General features: G+C 42.2%; 2 protein-coding genes across 2 annotated transcripts; both read right to left on the bottom strand.

Moving 5' to 3' along the window:
* Positions 1-2,247: 2,247 nt before the first annotated feature.
* Positions 2,248-2,697, bottom strand: LOC133885081 (14 kDa proline-rich protein DC2.15-like). Its single transcript, XM_062324715.1, has one exon. It carries the CDS (start codon positions 2,695-2,697, stop codon positions 2,248-2,250), a length of 450 nt encoding a protein of 149 aa, XP_062180699.1.
* A 12,691-nt stretch (positions 2,698-15,388) lies between these two features.
* Positions 15,389-18,372, bottom strand: LOC133883883 (G-type lectin S-receptor-like serine/threonine-protein kinase At2g19130). The gene has a single exon (XM_062323272.1). The coding sequence runs from the start codon at positions 18,239-18,241 to the stop codon at positions 15,506-15,508; it is 2,736 nt and encodes a 911-aa protein (XP_062179256.1). The 5' UTR covers positions 18,242-18,372; the 3' UTR covers positions 15,389-15,505.
* Positions 18,373-19,158: the final 786 nt, after the last annotated feature.

Below are 19,158 nucleotides of genomic sequence, written 5' to 3'. Positions count from 1 at the left end.
AAGAATGTCCTCTCAGTTGCCATCAAAAACCCTGAGAATCAGGTCGGGTTCGAGGACCTTCTAATTACGAGGGTTGAAAGCATACATGGCCTGAACACCGTGACTTGTATAGAAAGAGGAAGAGGAACGAGCCCGTGGACATTGAACAACTTTCTTAGAGGATTCAGGCAGAAGTCATTGAGGATTTCTTGGCCTGTGTGAGCACCTCGCTTAAGGCGCAATGAATTTAGTTTGTACCAGTTAGTGGAAGCTTTATTGTTCTAGGGAAAGAGTAGTTGTGCATCTATTGAGGTGGAGCATAGCTGCCACGATCCCATAGGTGAACTTGATAGTCCCATGCCATGCACCCTTGTATTTAAGCCCAGCGGTTTCACCATTGAGGTCGCAAGAGGTCAGGTGCAGCCACTACAGAAGACAATGCATTGTGTTAAGATGCGGCAGGGCAATACAGTGGTTCATGTAGACATGGTCCTTCCCAACTTCATATCAGATAAGTTAGAGATCCCCTAATGATGAGATCACAACTCTAGGGGAAGCTCTCTTATAGAGGATCTAATAGAAGAAGAGTGATATACAGTTGAACCCTCCGGCGCTTAGCATTCTTTCCCTACCGTTAAGTGCTCCCACATAATCACTTCCAACCCCTACAATATTTTCAACATCGGCATCATTTTGTGCACCTTCGAAACATTAATCCAAGAGCATTGAGAAGGAGATCAGGGAATAGGAAGTGCATCAACAGGATGTCCTGCGATAGGATGTGCAACAAGAGGATATCCAGTAGAAACAGGTCATCCAAAAGCAACAAGATGTCCAGCAGAAAGAGATCATCCAGGAAGAGCATTGTGTGCTATTCACAGAACGTTATTCAAAACCCAAATTCAAGTATGGCAAGCTGATGCTTTCCGCTTTGCAATCTCAGAGACAGGTCCTACATGTATTGGTCTCCATAATTATTACATGGAGCAATGCAAGACTAAAAGGGTAGACATCTTCATCAAATTTGGTCGAAAGCATTTCTACCATGAGGATGGCTACTTCCCTATCGGCTTCAATGATTTGTTTGACATCTTTATCCTTGATGAACTGGACATGTCACTCCTGAGGGCCTTCACATTGTAAGGACTTTCAAACGTACATTCCAATCATTCATACCACTATATATATGACATATAACTCATTTCTTATGTATATATAAGCACATGATACAAGAAAACAGTGTGAGAAAATAACCTATTTCATATCTTGATCCCGATATTCTAGCCCTACAAAGCATTTGGTTAGATGAAAAATGGTCGTTAAGTTCCTCATAAATCAATTCTCGCATTTCAAGTCCAATGACTACTTCATGTTTCTCTATAACCCCGTTAATCATTGAGTTCTAGTATTTATAATTTCTAAAGTCAACAAGGTGTGGTACATGAATTTCATAAAGGTGCACACACACGACTATGTGACACTACAAAATGTTATAGATACGTGAGTTATGTCAAACTATACTCAATTCATTTGAGGTTCTTTTCCAATTGTAGAACTTAAATTTATATTATTGTTGCATGCATGTAGAGCTTTCGAGACATACGTCTACCACAAAGGAGGTGCACAGACGAAAGAATCAACCAAACTGCACCATTACTTTAAATTCCTAGTATATTAAAATCTTTTAAATATGTTTTATTGTTACTATGTCTCCAACTCACTTTACACAAATATATTTCTGTGCACTACTGCAAAAAGGCATATCAGTGCCCGTTAAAAAACGGCTTCACTGCCAGTTTTCCAACCGGTACTCTTTACTCAGTACTGATACTCGGCTAGTATCAGTGCCGGTTGCACATCCGACACTGTTGTCGTTTCCAGTGAATACAAAAAAGAGAAAATTGGCGACGGCGGGAGCAGCATCCGAGCCGACTCGATTCCGAGCCAGCTCGGATACCGCTCCCTCCGCCGCTCCGCCACCGCCGTTGCCGCCCATCTCAAACCCACCACACCGAGCACCACATACACAAGCACAATACATTGCAGCCTAAAAATCAAACAAAACCCCAAAAATCAAAACAAAAACGCCAGATCTGTGCCATACCAAGGCCTCAACCGCCGCGCCAAAGAGCCTCAACCGTCGGATCTCAAACAGACAGCAAGATGTACCTGCAGCCACAACAAACCAAGCATGAAGAGAAAATTTCAAACAAACAAGCTCAAACAGGCAGCAAGATGTATCTGCAACCACCACAAACCAAGCAACATCTATGCGCAGTTGAGGTTGATGCCGAGGTTGTTGGCCTTGATGGCAGTGCAGAGGCAGATGGCAGCCTCCAGGTCAACAAGACCGTCCAACAGTGAGCAGCATGGGTCGTGGCCGCCGAATGGCTTTGGTGTCAGCGGCTCCGGAATCGGTGGTGGCAGGCAGTAGGTCACGCTCGTCACGGCGGCAAGGACCAGGCTGACAGCTAGGAGGAGTACCGTGGGAAGGAGGCCGGTGTCCGATGGTGGGGAGGAGGCCGGCGTTCGGCGGTGGGGACGAGGTAGGGGAGGAGGCCGGTGGGGAGGGGCGTGGGGAGCAGGCTGGCGCCTGGCGATGGGAAGGAGGCGCACGGGAAGAGATAAGGTTGGATGCCTGGGGAAGAGATAAGGCGTGGCGTGGGGAAGAGATAAGGCCAAGTGAAGCTGAACTTGAGGGTTGTGAGCCAAAATCATATCGATGAAAACAATCGGGTCCGTCACCTTCACTATCGGATCGTTCTGGAATCAGTGCCAGTTCTAGCCACGAACAGGCACTGATAGTTTGTTTTCCGTGCCGGTTCTTAGCGCACATGAGATTATTTGCGCACAGGAGATTAAGAACCGACACTGATATCTTTTCAGTTTCGGTTCCTGTACGATCGGCACTGATGAGGCACTACTTATTGCATGTTCTGTAGTAGTGATGCTTTCCGGTGCTACCAGCAAGTACCAGGCAACACATGTTGTTTCTACATTGCCCGTCATATGCAAGTCATCACTGAAATGAGCAGTCGTGAAGATCCAAAGGTTGATACATCATCTCTTTTAGTTCAATCTTGATTTACACATGCTCATTACTTACATTTTTCTCCTACCGATAGACTTTCAAATTGCCAACTGAAAAACTTAGTAAAAATCCAAAGATAGCTCACTCTTTTCTTACTTTCTCAAGTAATATTCAAGAAATGGGAGTTTCATTGAGATTGGTGATGCATGTCTGAGTTTGAACTATGAGATGTGTATGGATAATATTGTATCTGATGTGTATGTTATATTGTGCAACTTTGATAATGAGTTATGTACACGTAGTCTTGTGTTGTTATATATTGTGTAACTTTGATAATGAGTTTTATTTAATTTTGTGCTATATAATTGTCATGTGTATCTGTGTGATATAAATTACATATATATATATATATATATATATATATATGTTTTATAATAGATTGTAGTATGTCCATATGGCTGTCTGGGAGCAAAATTGGAGCTCAAGAGGGTTTAGGACACACATACGATTTTTGAACAAATACATCTGAAATATACAGACACAAACGGTTCTTAAAGTAACACGTCTATAAAATTTTACCTGAAAGTCAGTATGTATCACAAGACATAGACGGTTTCTTAAGAACTCCATATGAAAGCATTAGACAGTTAGAAACGATTGCTAAAATCTTCATCTGTAACCATCTAAAATGAACATATGATTCTGAACCAAAACTGTATATGACACTACATATACACAGATGGTTCTACCAGACTTGCGAAACTGATATTTGTGCAGCCATTTTACATATGCAATTGTTAATTAGATTTATCTGTGTGTAGCTATATTACAGACGAAGTGATATCCATTTATAATAAATATGATAACACATACACTTTTGTACAGATATAAATAAAACCGTCTATAATAAAATTTAAGAACTGTATGTGATAACACATTCTAAGATAGTGGCAGCGTCGTGGTGGAGGTCTTTTGCCCGGCCATTGTGTTGCAACGGTGCTTCCATGAGACGGGCACATATATACTGTGGACTCGCTAACTCGAGAGAGAGGTGTGATTGCTGTTTAAAAGCATTTTAAAATAATCTGGATTAATTTGGCAGCACTAATTCATGGCGATTTGATTTGCTATCTGATGATAATGCGATGGTTCTGGCAGTGCTTAACTGAGCAAGGATTTGTATCGGCTATAATAGGAGTCGATTATTTGCATTGAGAGGGAAATTAAGGTGGAAGCAAGACTATTTCAGCATGAATTAATAATGCAGGTTTATGTACATACCATCGTTGTAAGTAGCAGCATAACGACATAGCCTCGCAGGCATGCATTTTTTTTAAGCTACGGTTATCTATAACAGGTCAACAAGCCAGGCAAAGAAATTGGATTTTTGCAGCATACATGACATGCATGAATGGTCGATCAAGGCTGCATATTTTTTATTTTTTATAACGGTGGTAGATCGGTACAAGCATCACACGCACCGCACGCATGCACGTAAGTTACGACTAATAATCATCCGCATCTCTGTCAATCTGACTTGCGCGAGTCTAGCTAGCTTGTTGCATGCATTGTTATTAGCTTCGTGCATGTCCGCATGGGTATTTAGGGCATATATATATAGCAGCTACGTCTCGCCGGGCTACGATTGATGCACGCAGCACGCTGAATTACTACTGGTTGCTTGGTACGCAGGAGACTCTCCTGCGTATTCGGCAAAAGAAAAGGAGGAATATAGATCAGTCTGAACGCCCAGTGCAAGACGCATGCATTCCCGGACGTAATGGATCGGTTCCATTTCGTGCCATATGGTCAGGCAACAAGGACATTAGCAAATAAACTATGGACATGGAGGAAATACGGGCATCATAAATTTCCTCAATAATTGTTTGTTATTGTACATCTTCTAAATTTGAGACGTCTAAATACGTCAAAGCATCTTAGTTGACCGTGCGAACGGGTGTGAACACATATGGCATTAGGCCTGCTCATGGGTAGCCTGATGTAGTAAGCCCGACTTGACCTCGCCTAGCCTGAAAAAGCTTGACTTGGCCTTATCCGACTAGTGCACAAGGCCAGGCTCAAGCTTAACTTTCTAGCCCCATAGATTTTTCGGACTGAGCTCGGCTTCAAAAATAGGCCTGAAACCCAAAAAGACCTCACAAAACCCAGAAAAGCCTGAGCCTGACCTGAAAACACCCGTTATTGGGTTAGGCTCGGACTGGGCTTGTGGTTTTCCCATCAGGTTTTTCAAAGCCCCGCCCAGCTCGACCTTTGAACAGGTATACATGGCATTCTTCTTGGTGGGTTTTTTTCATCTCCAGACTTAGAGGGAGGTCTGTGGGCACCAGGTCGGCTTGACGGTGGTTGCAGGCAGGGGCATTACCAGCCTCGGGTGGCACAGGATGATTGGATGGGTAGTGCCGGGATAGGGCTAAGCGGAGACGACTCGATGGAGCCAGGTTAGCAAGGTGGTGGATGGTGCCGATGGATTCAACAGTGGGAGCGCCGTCATAGATGGGTGGATGAGGGCGGCACGGGGAGCAAGGTGATGAAGGCGAGTTCTGTGCTTAGAAAATGGATTCAAAACGACGAGGAGATAATTGCAACGTTGAGAAAACGGATCGAGGAAGAAGATAGTGTGGAGGCTATTAGATTTTCATCCTACAATTCAAAATGATTGACTAAGATTTGCCTTATTTTTAGTATCTCAAATATAGCAACACTCTTATTATTGCCTTATTTTCAGGTATCTCAAATATATCATGCATGCCATTGCAAACGCGGACGCCGATTTGCATGCTGAAGGCTCAGTGCATGTATGAAAAATTATGACGATGGCGCGGTACACGCATCAAATCGCCAGGAAGTCGTCAAGCGCTCGGCGGCGGCGGCGGGCCGCTGGTCATGGCATTCGGTCCACTGGGAAGTTCCCTCAGAACCAGGAAGTCATCGGCAGTGCTTGTGGGCGGCGGCGGCGGCGGGTCATTGTCATAGAGTTCGGTTTATTGGGATCCTTCCTCGGCGGCACCGAGAAGTCATCCGTGTTTATAGAGAAACTTTATATTAAAGTCCTTCACCGGCACGAGATGTACAACGCTTTTTAATTTGAGGTATTTTAAATACCAAATAATAAATGACAGAGGCTTATCTTAAAAAATACATAACTTTTTTATACAAAGTTAGATGAGTACAAACTTTATATGAAAATTATAACTCTGTACAAGATCTATAACTTTGTAATTAAAAATATTTTTATTTAAAGTTATTTATATATCTAAATAATTATTTAAAGTTTTAGACATAAGAGATCAAATGAATTGCATATGGTATTGCTATCACTGGTATTTTTATGGTAGGATGATAAAGATGTATCGCTCAAGCTGAGAGGTTATGAGTTCAAGTGCCACGAAATGCATACGCGTGAAAAATCATGTGACTTGTGCATGGACGTGGGTGCTGGTTGGCTCAATTTTTTTTTAATATCGTTTCGGATAGATTTTCTGAAAAATAGCAACACTGCCAGCTGAAACTACTAGCCAGCAGTGATGCCTCTAAACTCAATACCGGTTTTTGGACGGATAGTGATAATCAGTGACTATCATTATCCATTGTCCACTACCAGCTTCAAAACCGATAATAAAGAAGATTTTAAAATCAGCAGTGAAGCCTTTTTTCGGTAGTAGTGATTTTACCCTATGATAGAAAATCTGCCTCCGGTTTATGGTTTTGCTTCCCCATTTTCTGACGTACGTTGAGCGGAGCCACGTACTACAAACAGACAAAGAAGAGAGAATTTGCAAGGTGCCAATCTTCCCAAATTCTTCCAGATAATATTCATGTATAAACCTGATTACTACACATGAAATGAATGCTTCGTGGTCCTTAATTAAAAGACGAGGAGAAACAAATGGGCTCTGAGCGTCCCAGTGCTTGCATGCGCATTCCTGGAAGATGGACTCGTTCCGGCTTGTATATACCTCCAAACGATCACTGAGATGACATGAAACAGTAAGTATGTAGCATATACTATTTTAGAACGAATTATTACAGACGAATTTTAAATCCTATCATAGACGTTTATGGATTCCGTCTCTATAAAAATATCTGTAACTCATGTCATGCCATTACAAGGAAAACTCTAATGGACGACGGGTCACCCAAAACAAATAGTGTGTGACCACGTGACACCGCCGCCGGAGTAGAGGAGCAACCGAGCTTGAGGCTAGTGTTTCAAGATTTTTGGGATCTAGGGCTGCTCTCTTTTCCTCGGACCTAGAAATCTAGAGCAGAATAGATAGTGTGTGCCGCTGCTATTGGAGTAGAGGAGCAACTGGGCTGGAGGTTAGGGTTTCGAGGTTTTTAGTATTTGAGACTGCTCTCTCTTCCCGGACCTGGAAATTTGGAGTAACACATATCAGGCAATGGGCGCCGCTTTGCTAGCAGGGCAGCGTGGCGCCACTAGCCGCGGGTGGTAGCCACTGATGGTGGGTTAGGTCACAGCAAGGCGTCACATGGGGAGTGCTTAGGGGCGAGCAAGGTCGTTGCGCTAGAGGTTGAGATGGGTGGTGCGACGGGAAGGCCCGACCGTGGTTGGAGGAAGGGAAAGGGAAGGTGTGGTGGGTAGTAGGGCCGCCAATGGCTACCATGGGCGGCAGTAACTTGGGTGGAGGCGGGGCCTTGGTGGAGGGGCGCATGAGCAGCATACATGAGAAAAGGAGGCTGGAGAAAGAGAAAGGCGGGATGCTGGAAGGGGGTCACACGTTCCATGAAAGAGCGACGGGTCGCGGATATCGTGGTCCTGGGAAAGCATTCATGCAGAGTACATACATGCATACACGAGCATTAATAATCTGTGCCGGTGTGTCATGTGTGATAAAAAGGGTTCTGGCTGGATGCTTTCCCTTTCATTTTCTGAGCTTTGAATTCACACTCGATTTATATTCAAAATCACGCATACAAAATTGGACCAAAAATTCAAAATTACTGGGTTCATCTCTTTCTTTCTTTCACCGTTTTTGGGGGTTGAGAGGGTGTTTTACAAGCTGTTTTTTTAGAGATTTACAAGCTGATCGGCGGTCACTTCCGTTCGGGGTTAAGATCAGATTCGTCGCAGCTTGTGCCACGTTTTGGAATTAGATGGGCCTGGAATTCACAGCCCAGAAGCAACCACTCAAAGCGAAAGAAAGAGCCCGGCCTGGTTGTGGCTACAAGTTCCATGCCCAGGTAAGTCCAATCCTTGTTTGGCACGGGCTGGACCAAATATGTGGTAAGGCCGCACATTAGGCATCCATCAGCTCCACACCTGCTGCTTCTGCTTCGTGGAAGAAGCCTCGTCCTCGCCTCGCTCGTGATTCACTTCACCATGGCTAAGTTGACTTGACGGAGACTAAAACAGTGCTGCGGTCCAGAACCAATAAGAAGATGAAGTGTTCAACAAATCTGATCAGTACATGTATTCCCAGCAAGTTGTTACATATGGCGCATGTGCGTACAAAGTTAGATTTGTACTCGGAGGAGCCAACGTTGTTTAGAACACAAGAGCTGGACATCGTTAATTGGTGGAAGTTTGGAGAGATTAAGTATCTACTCTGTAAACACTGTTCAGGATATCATAGCAATTCTTGAGACAATAGTAACATCCAACTCAACTTTTAGTACTAATGGGACCGTGGGAGGACCACTAGTCTGCATCGTAGTTGACCTGCACCCAAAATTATAGAAGCAATTAATATATATATATATATACAAGTTTGATCTCATACTAACATGTTAGGTAAATAAATCTAATCTAATACTTCAATCATTTTTTTCCCTTTCTTTCACTTATGAAAGCACTAACTTCTGAATACTCTTTACTATGAAGAGGAAGAAGAATAAATGGTATTATCATTATCATTCATTTTATCAATCATTCATGTTACCCTCCGTCTCTAAATGTAAGTGTTGGCACAAAAATATGGATTCTCGTGAGCGTACAACAACGGGGGTAACTATTGCACTTTCGCGGCAACAAGCGACCGATTTACGAGGAAACCGACAAAGGATAACTAACCCGGCGAGCAGCACCTGGGAAGCTCAGTCTGGCACTGCGGCGACGGATCTTCGTCAGTAAATCGCACCTGGGAGGGACCCCGTCAGGACACGGTTAACCGGCGGGTTGTCCTTGGTCGTCGAGATCAAGAACGAGTAGCAGCAGAAGGAGGAACATGACTACAAGAGCTAGGCAAAAGACGAAAGAAAATGTAAATTATGTTTGATCGATTGGTTGATTTACTCAATCGGTCATGATCCTCTCATATTTAAAGAGCGATAAGTCTTAGCCGTAAGAGATCAGGACTCCTAATTCAAACCGAATAAGACTTACAGATATAATTCAGCTGTGCTTAAATCTCCAAACGTTCTATAACAAACATATATTTCCTATTCGAACACGTAAAACTCCCATATATCTACCCGAATACGCTTTAATGTAGTTCGGCCATCTTAGATTCGACCAACTCTTCTATCTGTCCGGAGACCAATTGCAGGAACAAACCATGATCACTGGTCACCTGGTCATTCGTCATGACCACTAATCGTGTTCACTAGTCTGAAATCACTGTTCTCCTGGTTGTGGTACTGTTCATCCGGCGGGGTACTGTTGTGGTTACTGTTTATCTCGCAGTTACTGTTTACTGGTCGTGGTATCGTTTATCTGGTCGCCCATTAAGCTAGTCGTCGCTGCAATGGCTACTATAAATGCTAAATCTTCTCATCAACACATGCCCCCTTGTTTTTTGGTAAAGCTTGCGTATCAAAAAATACTTTCATGCGCAATAATCATGAACAGCTTATTATCTATTTCCAGCCTATTTAGGACGATGATAAATGATATGTCGACTATGTATGCTCTTAGGGTGATGATAAATAAATATCGGCCATATATCTTATGCTCTCCTAATAATATTTCTAATATGGCCGTAAGAGCCAATCCTATGTAACTTGCCTTGGTAATGCCTGACTAAACTGTAAATATTCGTAAAACAACATCCAAGGATCACACCAAAACTAAAGAGAATAATCAAACATACCTGGGCATAGTTTCCATGATGAGGACATCAGTGGAACAGGTAATGAACACATATGATGTGGCTACGAAAGGTTTTGGTGATCATGTGAAAACCTGTGATTTTGTGGTTGTTTTCTGAATTCCTTCGCCTTCAAATTTACCTCTGGTGTAGTTCTAGCAATGGATGCTTGAACAATACCTTTAGTCTAAACTTGTGTGCTACCTTTAGGAACCCACATCTTCTTCTTGTAACTAACCACATCAAGGCCATACTTTCAATTAGTCACATCAATTGCCTTCTCACTTTCTTATTTTGAACCTGAACTGGAACACATGCATTCGGCTGCATCATTTACCGTTGAGCTGCTGGACCTTTCCTTTTTGCTAAGCCTGACATGAATAATTCTTCTTCTATGTGTTGTTTTTCCTTGTCGCATACTAATGCAGGAGCCCGAACTAGATGTGTGTTTGGCTTGATCACATGAAGCATGTGCATGTTTATCAGTTACCAATATATCTCTTTCAAATGAATTCACACTTATCAACTCCTAGGGTACAATAGTTAGCTTCTCATCTCTTGAAGACAAATCTGAACTCTTATTCTTGTTATAATCCCTTTTAACATGATAAACTTGTTTGATCACTTCCTCTTCCTTTGATCTCCAGACCGATTCCTTTGATCAAAACGGTTATCTCTAAGATGAGATAGTATATCAAACACTGGTGTCTTAGGTATTGTCCGCCCTGGATGGAATGACTCAAAAGGCATTGGAAGAGGCGTCCATGGACCATGCCAGCCCAGGACGGACAAAGAGGAAATATCATAGGAAGAGCCCCCCACGGCATGGGCATTGGTAGCCCAAAAGGAGGATACGATGCTGCTGTATGAAATCCTTCCCATCACCGATCTCGACCACCAAACTCATACTTTGGAGGTGCTCTCGGCTGCTTAAAATTATCAAATCGACTAGCAGCATTCGGGTTGACTTTCTCCCTCTCATACTTAGCCAGAAGTTGTTTGAATGTCACCTTCGGCTTTGCATTTGGTACAACTCTAACAATTGATGTTTGAACCTTAACCTTAGCTTTAACATTCTGACTACCTTTAGGGATCCAAACTATCTTCTTATTATTGCCTATAATATTGTTAGCTTTATTAATTCTATCATTATTAATCTTGCTAACTATTGCGACCTTCTTGCCTTTTGTTGTATCAGCCTGTTTTGGCCGAATCAACATATTCTTGTTTTCACTACCAGACATAGTCACAGGGAGAGACTGCTTATCTACTTTATGCCTCTCTGTCTCTAGATGGTTTGCAAACTTCAATCAACCTTTACTAATATCCGATTGTACTTGCCGGTGAAACACGTTGCAATCATTAGTAGTATGAGTAAATAAATTATGCCATTTGCAATATGTACGCTGTCCTAATTCTTCACACGAAGGTATAACATGATGACCAAGTAATCTTATATGTTTCTCTTGTAATAAACTATCAAAAATCTGGTCACACATGTTAAAATCAAATGTATAGTTTTTCTTTCTTAGCCGATTCTTTTGTGAAGATGGTTTCAAAGCTAAACAAGCAAATAGTTCAGATTTGATATTAACCCACTCGGCTACACATTTACTTGTATTCATCTTATCCGATATCTTAGAGTTATCTTCTACTATATTAATATTGGTCTCTTCAAATTTCAGTCTCAGCCTTGTATCTCTAAATCCAAAATAATCACAAAACTTATGCTTCATTTGTGACCAAGTGTAGACCAAATTTAGAACAAGTAAAGTAATCCATATAAATATACTGCATAGCAAAGATGATGATGGGAATAATCATAACTTGAATATATTACCATTATCAGCCTTCCTATATGATACAATAACTTGGCTGACAAATCTCCTAGTGATTCTACTATCTTTACTCGTGAATTTTGCAAGTTCTTGCACTTTAAAACCCCACAGGCATGTAACCGTATTACTATGATCACTAATAAACCGTTGGTATGCAATAATAATCGACTTTTTGATATTCATACTCGAACCTAATTGTTTGCTTACATTATTCTCTTTACCCAATCTTTCAGAATCATAAAGCATAGAGTCTATAATATCGGATTGGAAAGCACATAACATAATTTCATATCGTACCTCTTTTAGCAGGGCATCAATGGATGAAATCTCTTTTATCTTAATGACACCATGCTTTGTCTTCTAATAGCATGAAAGCAGCTCCTTCCAATGTTCTTGCAATTTTGCTTTAATCGCGCTATTATCTTTTTCAGATAATTCATTAAGTGTAGATTTGTTGCCACTATTTACATCAACTATGACTGAAACACCTTTATTTCGGTTTTGATCATTAATTGTTTTAGCACAAAATTCAGATGGTAGCACCATAGCTTCCTTTATCTCAAGCATAGCCGTCAATTCAACAACAACCAACTTTTGTTCTTTACTTTCAATTACAACCTGCTTTTCTTTTTCTAAAACCAACTCTGACTCCACATTTGAATTATAGGAACTCACAATCTTCCACACTAGTCAATTAATTCTTTCCTACCTTTAGACCCCAAAAATGTTTCACATATCCTACGTGCTTCATCTCTATTCATGTCAGGTTGCCCCCCGATACTTTTAGGCCCTATATGTTGCTCCGATGTGAGCTGAGTAGATACGGAATTAGCTTGTTGTTCTGGGCTAAAAATATATGGCTTTAGGGTATCACAAGAATACGACGTTGTGGACTATATATATGATATTTCTTGTTGGGGAACACAGAAATAAGTTTCTGGCAATGAATTACAAGGAATACCGGAAATTTGGGTAGTGTGGGAGATACACTATATGCTACAATATTGTATGAAGGTACATGCATACTTGTTGAATTCTCATCTATTTGGTCATAATCTTCAGTGGCGTATGGAGCCGAATTATATGCATTAGGTGTTGCATATGGTGTTGAAAAAGCACAGGGTGTAACCTCCGTTCTAGTGACATATGGTGTAGCATATGGTGATTCAATATAATTGGCCGAATGATCAACATTATTGCGGCTATATATCTCATTCATCGGCATAGCTTGTTGTGTAAGCATAAACGGTGAAACATTTGCCGATAAAACAAGAGGTCTAATTTCTTGTCGTACACTGCTAAAATTATTAACATGTGATAGCTCATAATTATTGGCCAAACCCATCATATCAATTCAGCTGTAATAATTATTCATCGGTATGCTAGTTTGTGACACACTAGGTGGTGCAAATATTGTCGATGAATTAGGAGGTACAAATTCTTGCTGCATGCTACTAATATTATTAAAATTCGATGCACTGTCATCATTCAACATGGTATATTGTATGTCATTACCACCGTATAATCCTTGCACGGTACTTTTGTCTTGGGTAATGATTTTGCTAGTTTTGGGTATGTCCGACCCATATGACCTCTGGTAATATATAGCACGCTTCAGTTATGTACAAGGCAGGAGTTTTGCACTGATTACAACACAAGTGGTACATAGAGACATTATTTTTGTCTTATAGAGATATTCTATGTTGTCTCTATATAGTTTTTGAAGCATTATCTAAAGTGTTATAGTGGTGCTACTACATGCAGTGTCATTACAACGGTAAGGTCACTTAATAAAATGTTTTTACAAACTATAAACTCGCTTGGTAGAGACACGACTTTGTGTACCTACAAATATTGAGACATTTCAAAAGGGCACAAAGAATTAATGTGCTTGTACATGTAAATATATTCTCAAAATATGATGATTTCGGAGAAATCAATCCTCGAACTCAAGACTTAGTGGTCAAATAATCACTATACATGTTCTACTAACCAACTCACCCTCACATCACTACTTGCATATATCCAAATCATTATTCTTACGAATTGTTTATAGGATATCTCAAACGTCAAAAATAGTGCTTCTAGACAACAAAAAATGCCTTAAACAACGTCTCTACAAGGTACGGTCAATTACAAAATGTCACAAAAAATACCTCTACGCTATTTTTGTATTGACAATTTAAAAAATGCCTTGAAAAATGCCTCTATGGTCCATTCTAAACAATCTTTGTCCACAATGTCTTGAATAATGCCTCTACATTTGAGACACGTTCTAAAGTGCCAAAAAACTACAATATAATATGTCAATTTATAGAGGCAAACTAAAAAAATGCCTTTAGCAAAGTGACTCTAAAGGGAGTTTTTGTTGTAAGCAGAGACGAGAGGAGGAGGGGGGGTTGATCGATCTGATCACATTCGGCCAGGTCAAATTTGGACGTGGAATTCGCACCCCAGAAGCAACCAGTCTCCTCCTGAGGCGCTGAAGCGTACAAACACGACGGCACTGCAGCAACAAGCAAAGCCACAGATTTTTTTTCTAAATTATTTTTTATTTTATTTTGCCCAATAGCTCCTCCTCCTCCCAAAGAACCGAACCCGGAGTCAATCACTTGGACATCTAATATAAACTGCTCCCTGAACGTCTCCACTAGATAACAGAAGTTCAGCAATTCAGCCACCACACACACCGTACCCTGCAAAGAAACAGAATGCAGAGATAAGCCAGCAAGCATGCACTCAGTTACAAAGCTCATGATCAATTCCAATGAGAGACTGAAGACTGACCATAACCCAAAGCCCCCCTTTCATGCTTGATCTGATCATCCACAGGTTGAAGAAGCTATCACTATCCCAACAGACCAACAGTACTTGTACCAAGTACAAAAATTTGACATGAAATACTTGTAAATCCTTACTTAGTAATACAAGCAGGCCTCCTGGACTTACTTAAACCACGATCCATTCGCAAAGCGGCATATGTGCGCATTTCATGCGAAGGAGACAATGCAACAAAATGAGATGAACTTTGAACCTAGAGATGCATTGTTTCCATAGGTCCAGATATCTCTACAACATAGACAGCAATCCTCCGTAATGTCATGCATCAGACAATCTATCTTAGAGGTGTCATACTTCAATAAGAACTTTACTAGTGACAAATCTTTGAAGCAAGCACTATGTAATTTAATGGCTTATATCGACCTTCTTCCATTAATTTGAGATATATGTCAATTGTCCCATTAACAAAGCATACACATATTTCACTAAAAAAAAAGCAAAGCATACACATATTTCACTAAAAAAGCAAAGCATACACATATTTCACCAAAAAAAACAAAGCATACACATATTTCACTCAAAAGAAAAAAAACAAAGCATACACATATTTCTAGTTCCGCAGCTTCCGCCGTACCTTTATCGTTCATTAAAAAAGAAAAACAAGAAAATGGTAGACCATATACACCATACAATATAATTTAGCAATTCCAAGGTTGCCTTCCATTATTTCTTGCACTCCACATCAGAACTTTAAAATTTATTGAAACAAAGACTAGTAGCATCAAAGACTACGAAGTATTTATGAATTATTACATTGAAGCCACATCAGAGCATTCTGTTATAGCTGCAAGTAGTCTTGGAATTGGGGGCATATCAAGCTCCTGTAGACCCTCAAGACCCCGGACCACTTCACCCATTGTCGGCCTATCAAACTCACTATCTTGAATGCACCAACATGCAACTTTGCAAACCCTTTCAGCCTCTTCCAAAATGAAGTCACCATGCAATTGTGGATCCACCAAACTAAGCACATCTCCCTCATGAAGCTTGTTGATGGCTTGCACAGGGAAATAGGAACCATGATAATTGCTGCTAGTGTATACTTCAAGTGAATTCCTCCTTCCTGATATGATCTCTAACAGTACCATACCAAAGCTATAAACGTCAACTTTTGGTGTAATAGCAACTCCACTAAGCCACTCTGGGGCAAGATACCCTACAGTTCCTCTAAACGTTGTTAGAACTCGGCTAAAGTCCCTTCCTATAAACGCTGCCATTCCAAAGTCTGCAATCTTAGGAACAAATGATGCATCGAGAAGTATGTTTTGTGGCTTAATATCACAGTGTATGATGCATTCGCGGCAACTCTGATGCAAGTAGGACAATCCTCTAGCAACTCCTACGGCTATTTGATACCTAGTGCTCCAATTTAGGTTAGTAGCATTGCCCTGAAATAGATGGGCATCAAGAGACCCATTTAACATGTGTTCATATACAAGTAGCCTCTTGTCACCTTCACAGCAGAAGCCAATCAATTTGACTAGGTTGATATGTTGGATCAATCCAATTGAGCTCACCTCAGCCCTGAATTGCTTCTCTCCCTGACGGGCATCATCAAGCCTTTTCACTGCTATAGCAGTCGAGTCCCTTAACACTCCCTTGAATACAGAACCAAAACCACCGGCTCCCAGTATTTTCGAGAAATTTTTAGTAGCATGGTCTAAAGTAGTGTATCTAAAGGCTATAATTCCACCACCACTACCTTGACTGTCGTGTAATGGCGCGCCACACCACTTGAATTTGTTCCTCCAAACCATTAACAACAACAGCATGAGCATTAGTAACCCAAAACCAACAATGCTTGCAGCAGTGACAACTCCAACGATCGGTTTTCTTTTGCCTTTTCTCGAGCTTTGCAAATCTTTGGCGGCAAGGCGAAGGTAAAGAACATCTTCAGAAATAATTTCATGGCCATCATTCTGGTTTACATTAAGCAATTCCCCATGCCAGACTGAGCATCTGCTATTGTTATTATAGGAATAAGCAGTGCAGGAGCAGTCATTGAGACACACTTCTGCACATGTGCTCTGAATGGTAGCACCTTCTATGATTTGGGGGTCACGGGGCAATGTGACACGAGCTATGGGGTGGAATATGTCTGTTGAACTTGTGTTTTTCTTACTAGCTATGCAATCTAATGGAGTATTTCTGAAGCACCCTTCAGTTCGGTCACCCAGCTCCCAATCTCGAGGTGACATCCGAGAGAAGCTCTCCATACAGTCACAGAATGGACTTGAATTGTCGTTGCAAACTGTGAAGGGACCACAGGTAGCAAACACAGGGCAGGGAACATCAGGTTCAGAATATATGATTTCCCAAGACTGTCTGGCTTGTGACCAAAGATTCAACTTGATCTGACCAGAGATGTCTATGGAGATGAATGAGGACGATGATTCATCCAATGAGGTGTACATGAAATACTCCTCTTCATTGTTCTCGACATATGCGGGGATAAACAAACCTTTGGTCCGTGGATCCAAGTCTAGCAGAGCCTTGAGTACTGGTATAAGTTTATATGACAATTGTCCGGCTGGCCAAGTCCAATACACTACAGAGGGGGGGTAGTGGTGATTGAGGAGCACCACCCCATTGGCGTCTAGTTCAAAGCTGTATGAGCCAAGACCCAGATCAATCAGGCTCTTCTTTGAGATGTACTGACGATTCAAACCAGTGACCTTATTCCAGCCTAACTTGGCGCCCGGAAGACCAACATCTGTAGGGTAGTCAAAGCTCTGCCACAACATAACATTACTAGACGGGCTTTCTCCTGTAAGGGCTAGGTTTCCATTGTTCCTGAGCACAGAACTAGTCGTGTTTGTGCTAGTTTGTGTCGTCCTATTGACAATAATGTGAGTGGACCAGATTATGGATTCAGTACTGCCATTGTTTAAGATGATGGCAAGATTGCCATCTCTTGAGATTTTGAGCTGTGCTAGCTTGAGCTCGGGCTCAGCGATGGGCTCCTCCCTATTGGCAACCCAGACAGTAGTAAAAACAGGGATCTTATTGAACCATATGCCAAGGTACCAGCCGGGAGAGATGGTGGTGGTGTTGGCAGTGGACTTACTGATGTTGCCTGGTGGCTCTGGTTGGAAGAAGCCGAGCGCGAACTTGCCGTTCCTTGAGACGAGCTTGTCACCGACGGCGAGCGCTTGGCCTGTCGTGAGAGTGTCACCGTTTGCAGCAGCGGAACATGAAGGAGTGTTCAGGAAAGAGAGGAGAAGCACACCGAGTAGTAATATCTGGAGGGGAGGAGGCATGGCCGGAAAATAGAATGCCTGAATTGGAGAAGAGAGGGATACTGATGGTGGATGGATGCAGTGCACAGATGTGTGGTGTCCTGCTCTTCGAATTGGAGAAGGAAGAAGAGGGTATGTATTAAAGAAAGAGGTAGATGCTGCAAGTTGGAGTGCATGCATGTGCAGGCAGCAACACGAGACTGCTGACGGACGGGGAAGACACGGCAACACGAGGCTGCGGGTCATACAAATTCAGACGGATGGTGGCTCGACCCGGCCCACTTGTACTGGGTGGTGGCACGACACAAGCATGCCATGCGTGCCCTGTTCTTTCTATTCAAAGTTGGAGTGCATGCATGCATGTCTAGGCGGCTTATGGCCGGAAGAGGAGGGTATGTATATATACAAAGATGTGGATGTTGCAAGTTGGAGTGCATGCATGTGTAGGCGGCTTACGGCCGTAAGAGACACGACAACGACGCTGCGGGTCATATGAATACAGACTAGTGTTGCTTACGACAGGACAACAGTACCATACCCACTTGGCCAGCCACTTGTACTGGGCTGGTATTCGATTCTATTCTCCGTCAACTTTACAGCAAGGCAAAGAAGAAACCAAATCTCCCCCAGCAATCGCAGCGGAACATGAGGCAGGAGTGTGCAGAGAAGAGAGGATCAGAAGAAGCCAAATATAGAAGGAAGGCATAAAGTTATGACGTCCCCTTGGGACTTCGCATCAGTCCCCTTCGGGACGACTCACCCCGCCGCCTAGATCCTCCCTCGTCGCACCCCATCCGGCAGCCGCCGCCATTGCACTACCGGATTTTGATACAGGGCACACGGCAAAGCGCTAAAAACACTCGGCAAAGTGTTTGCCGAGTGTAACAATCGGCATAACACTGTCGGCATACACAGTGCCGGCAAACAGCTGTTTGCCGAGTGTTTTATGTCGAGCACTCGGCAAACATATTTGCCGAGAGCCAAATACGACACTTGGCAAAAAAAAAAAAAACGACCTAACGGCGCCAGGGACTTAACGACCTCTTTGCCGAGTGTCTAATGTATACACTCGGCAAACCCGAGGATACGTGGCGCTCGCGACTTTGCCGAGTGTCCGTGGAATACACTCGGCAAATCACATCACGTTTGCCGAGTGTATTGGA

Source organism: Phragmites australis, chromosome 11 (genome assembly GCF_958298935.1).
Source record: "Phragmites australis chromosome 11, lpPhrAust1.1, whole genome shotgun sequence".
NCBI classification, from domain to species: Eukaryota; Viridiplantae; Streptophyta; class Magnoliopsida; order Poales; family Poaceae; genus Phragmites; species Phragmites australis.
The sequence above is the reverse complement of the archived record's forward strand: the minus strand, read 5'-3'. Positions and strand labels throughout refer to the sequence as shown.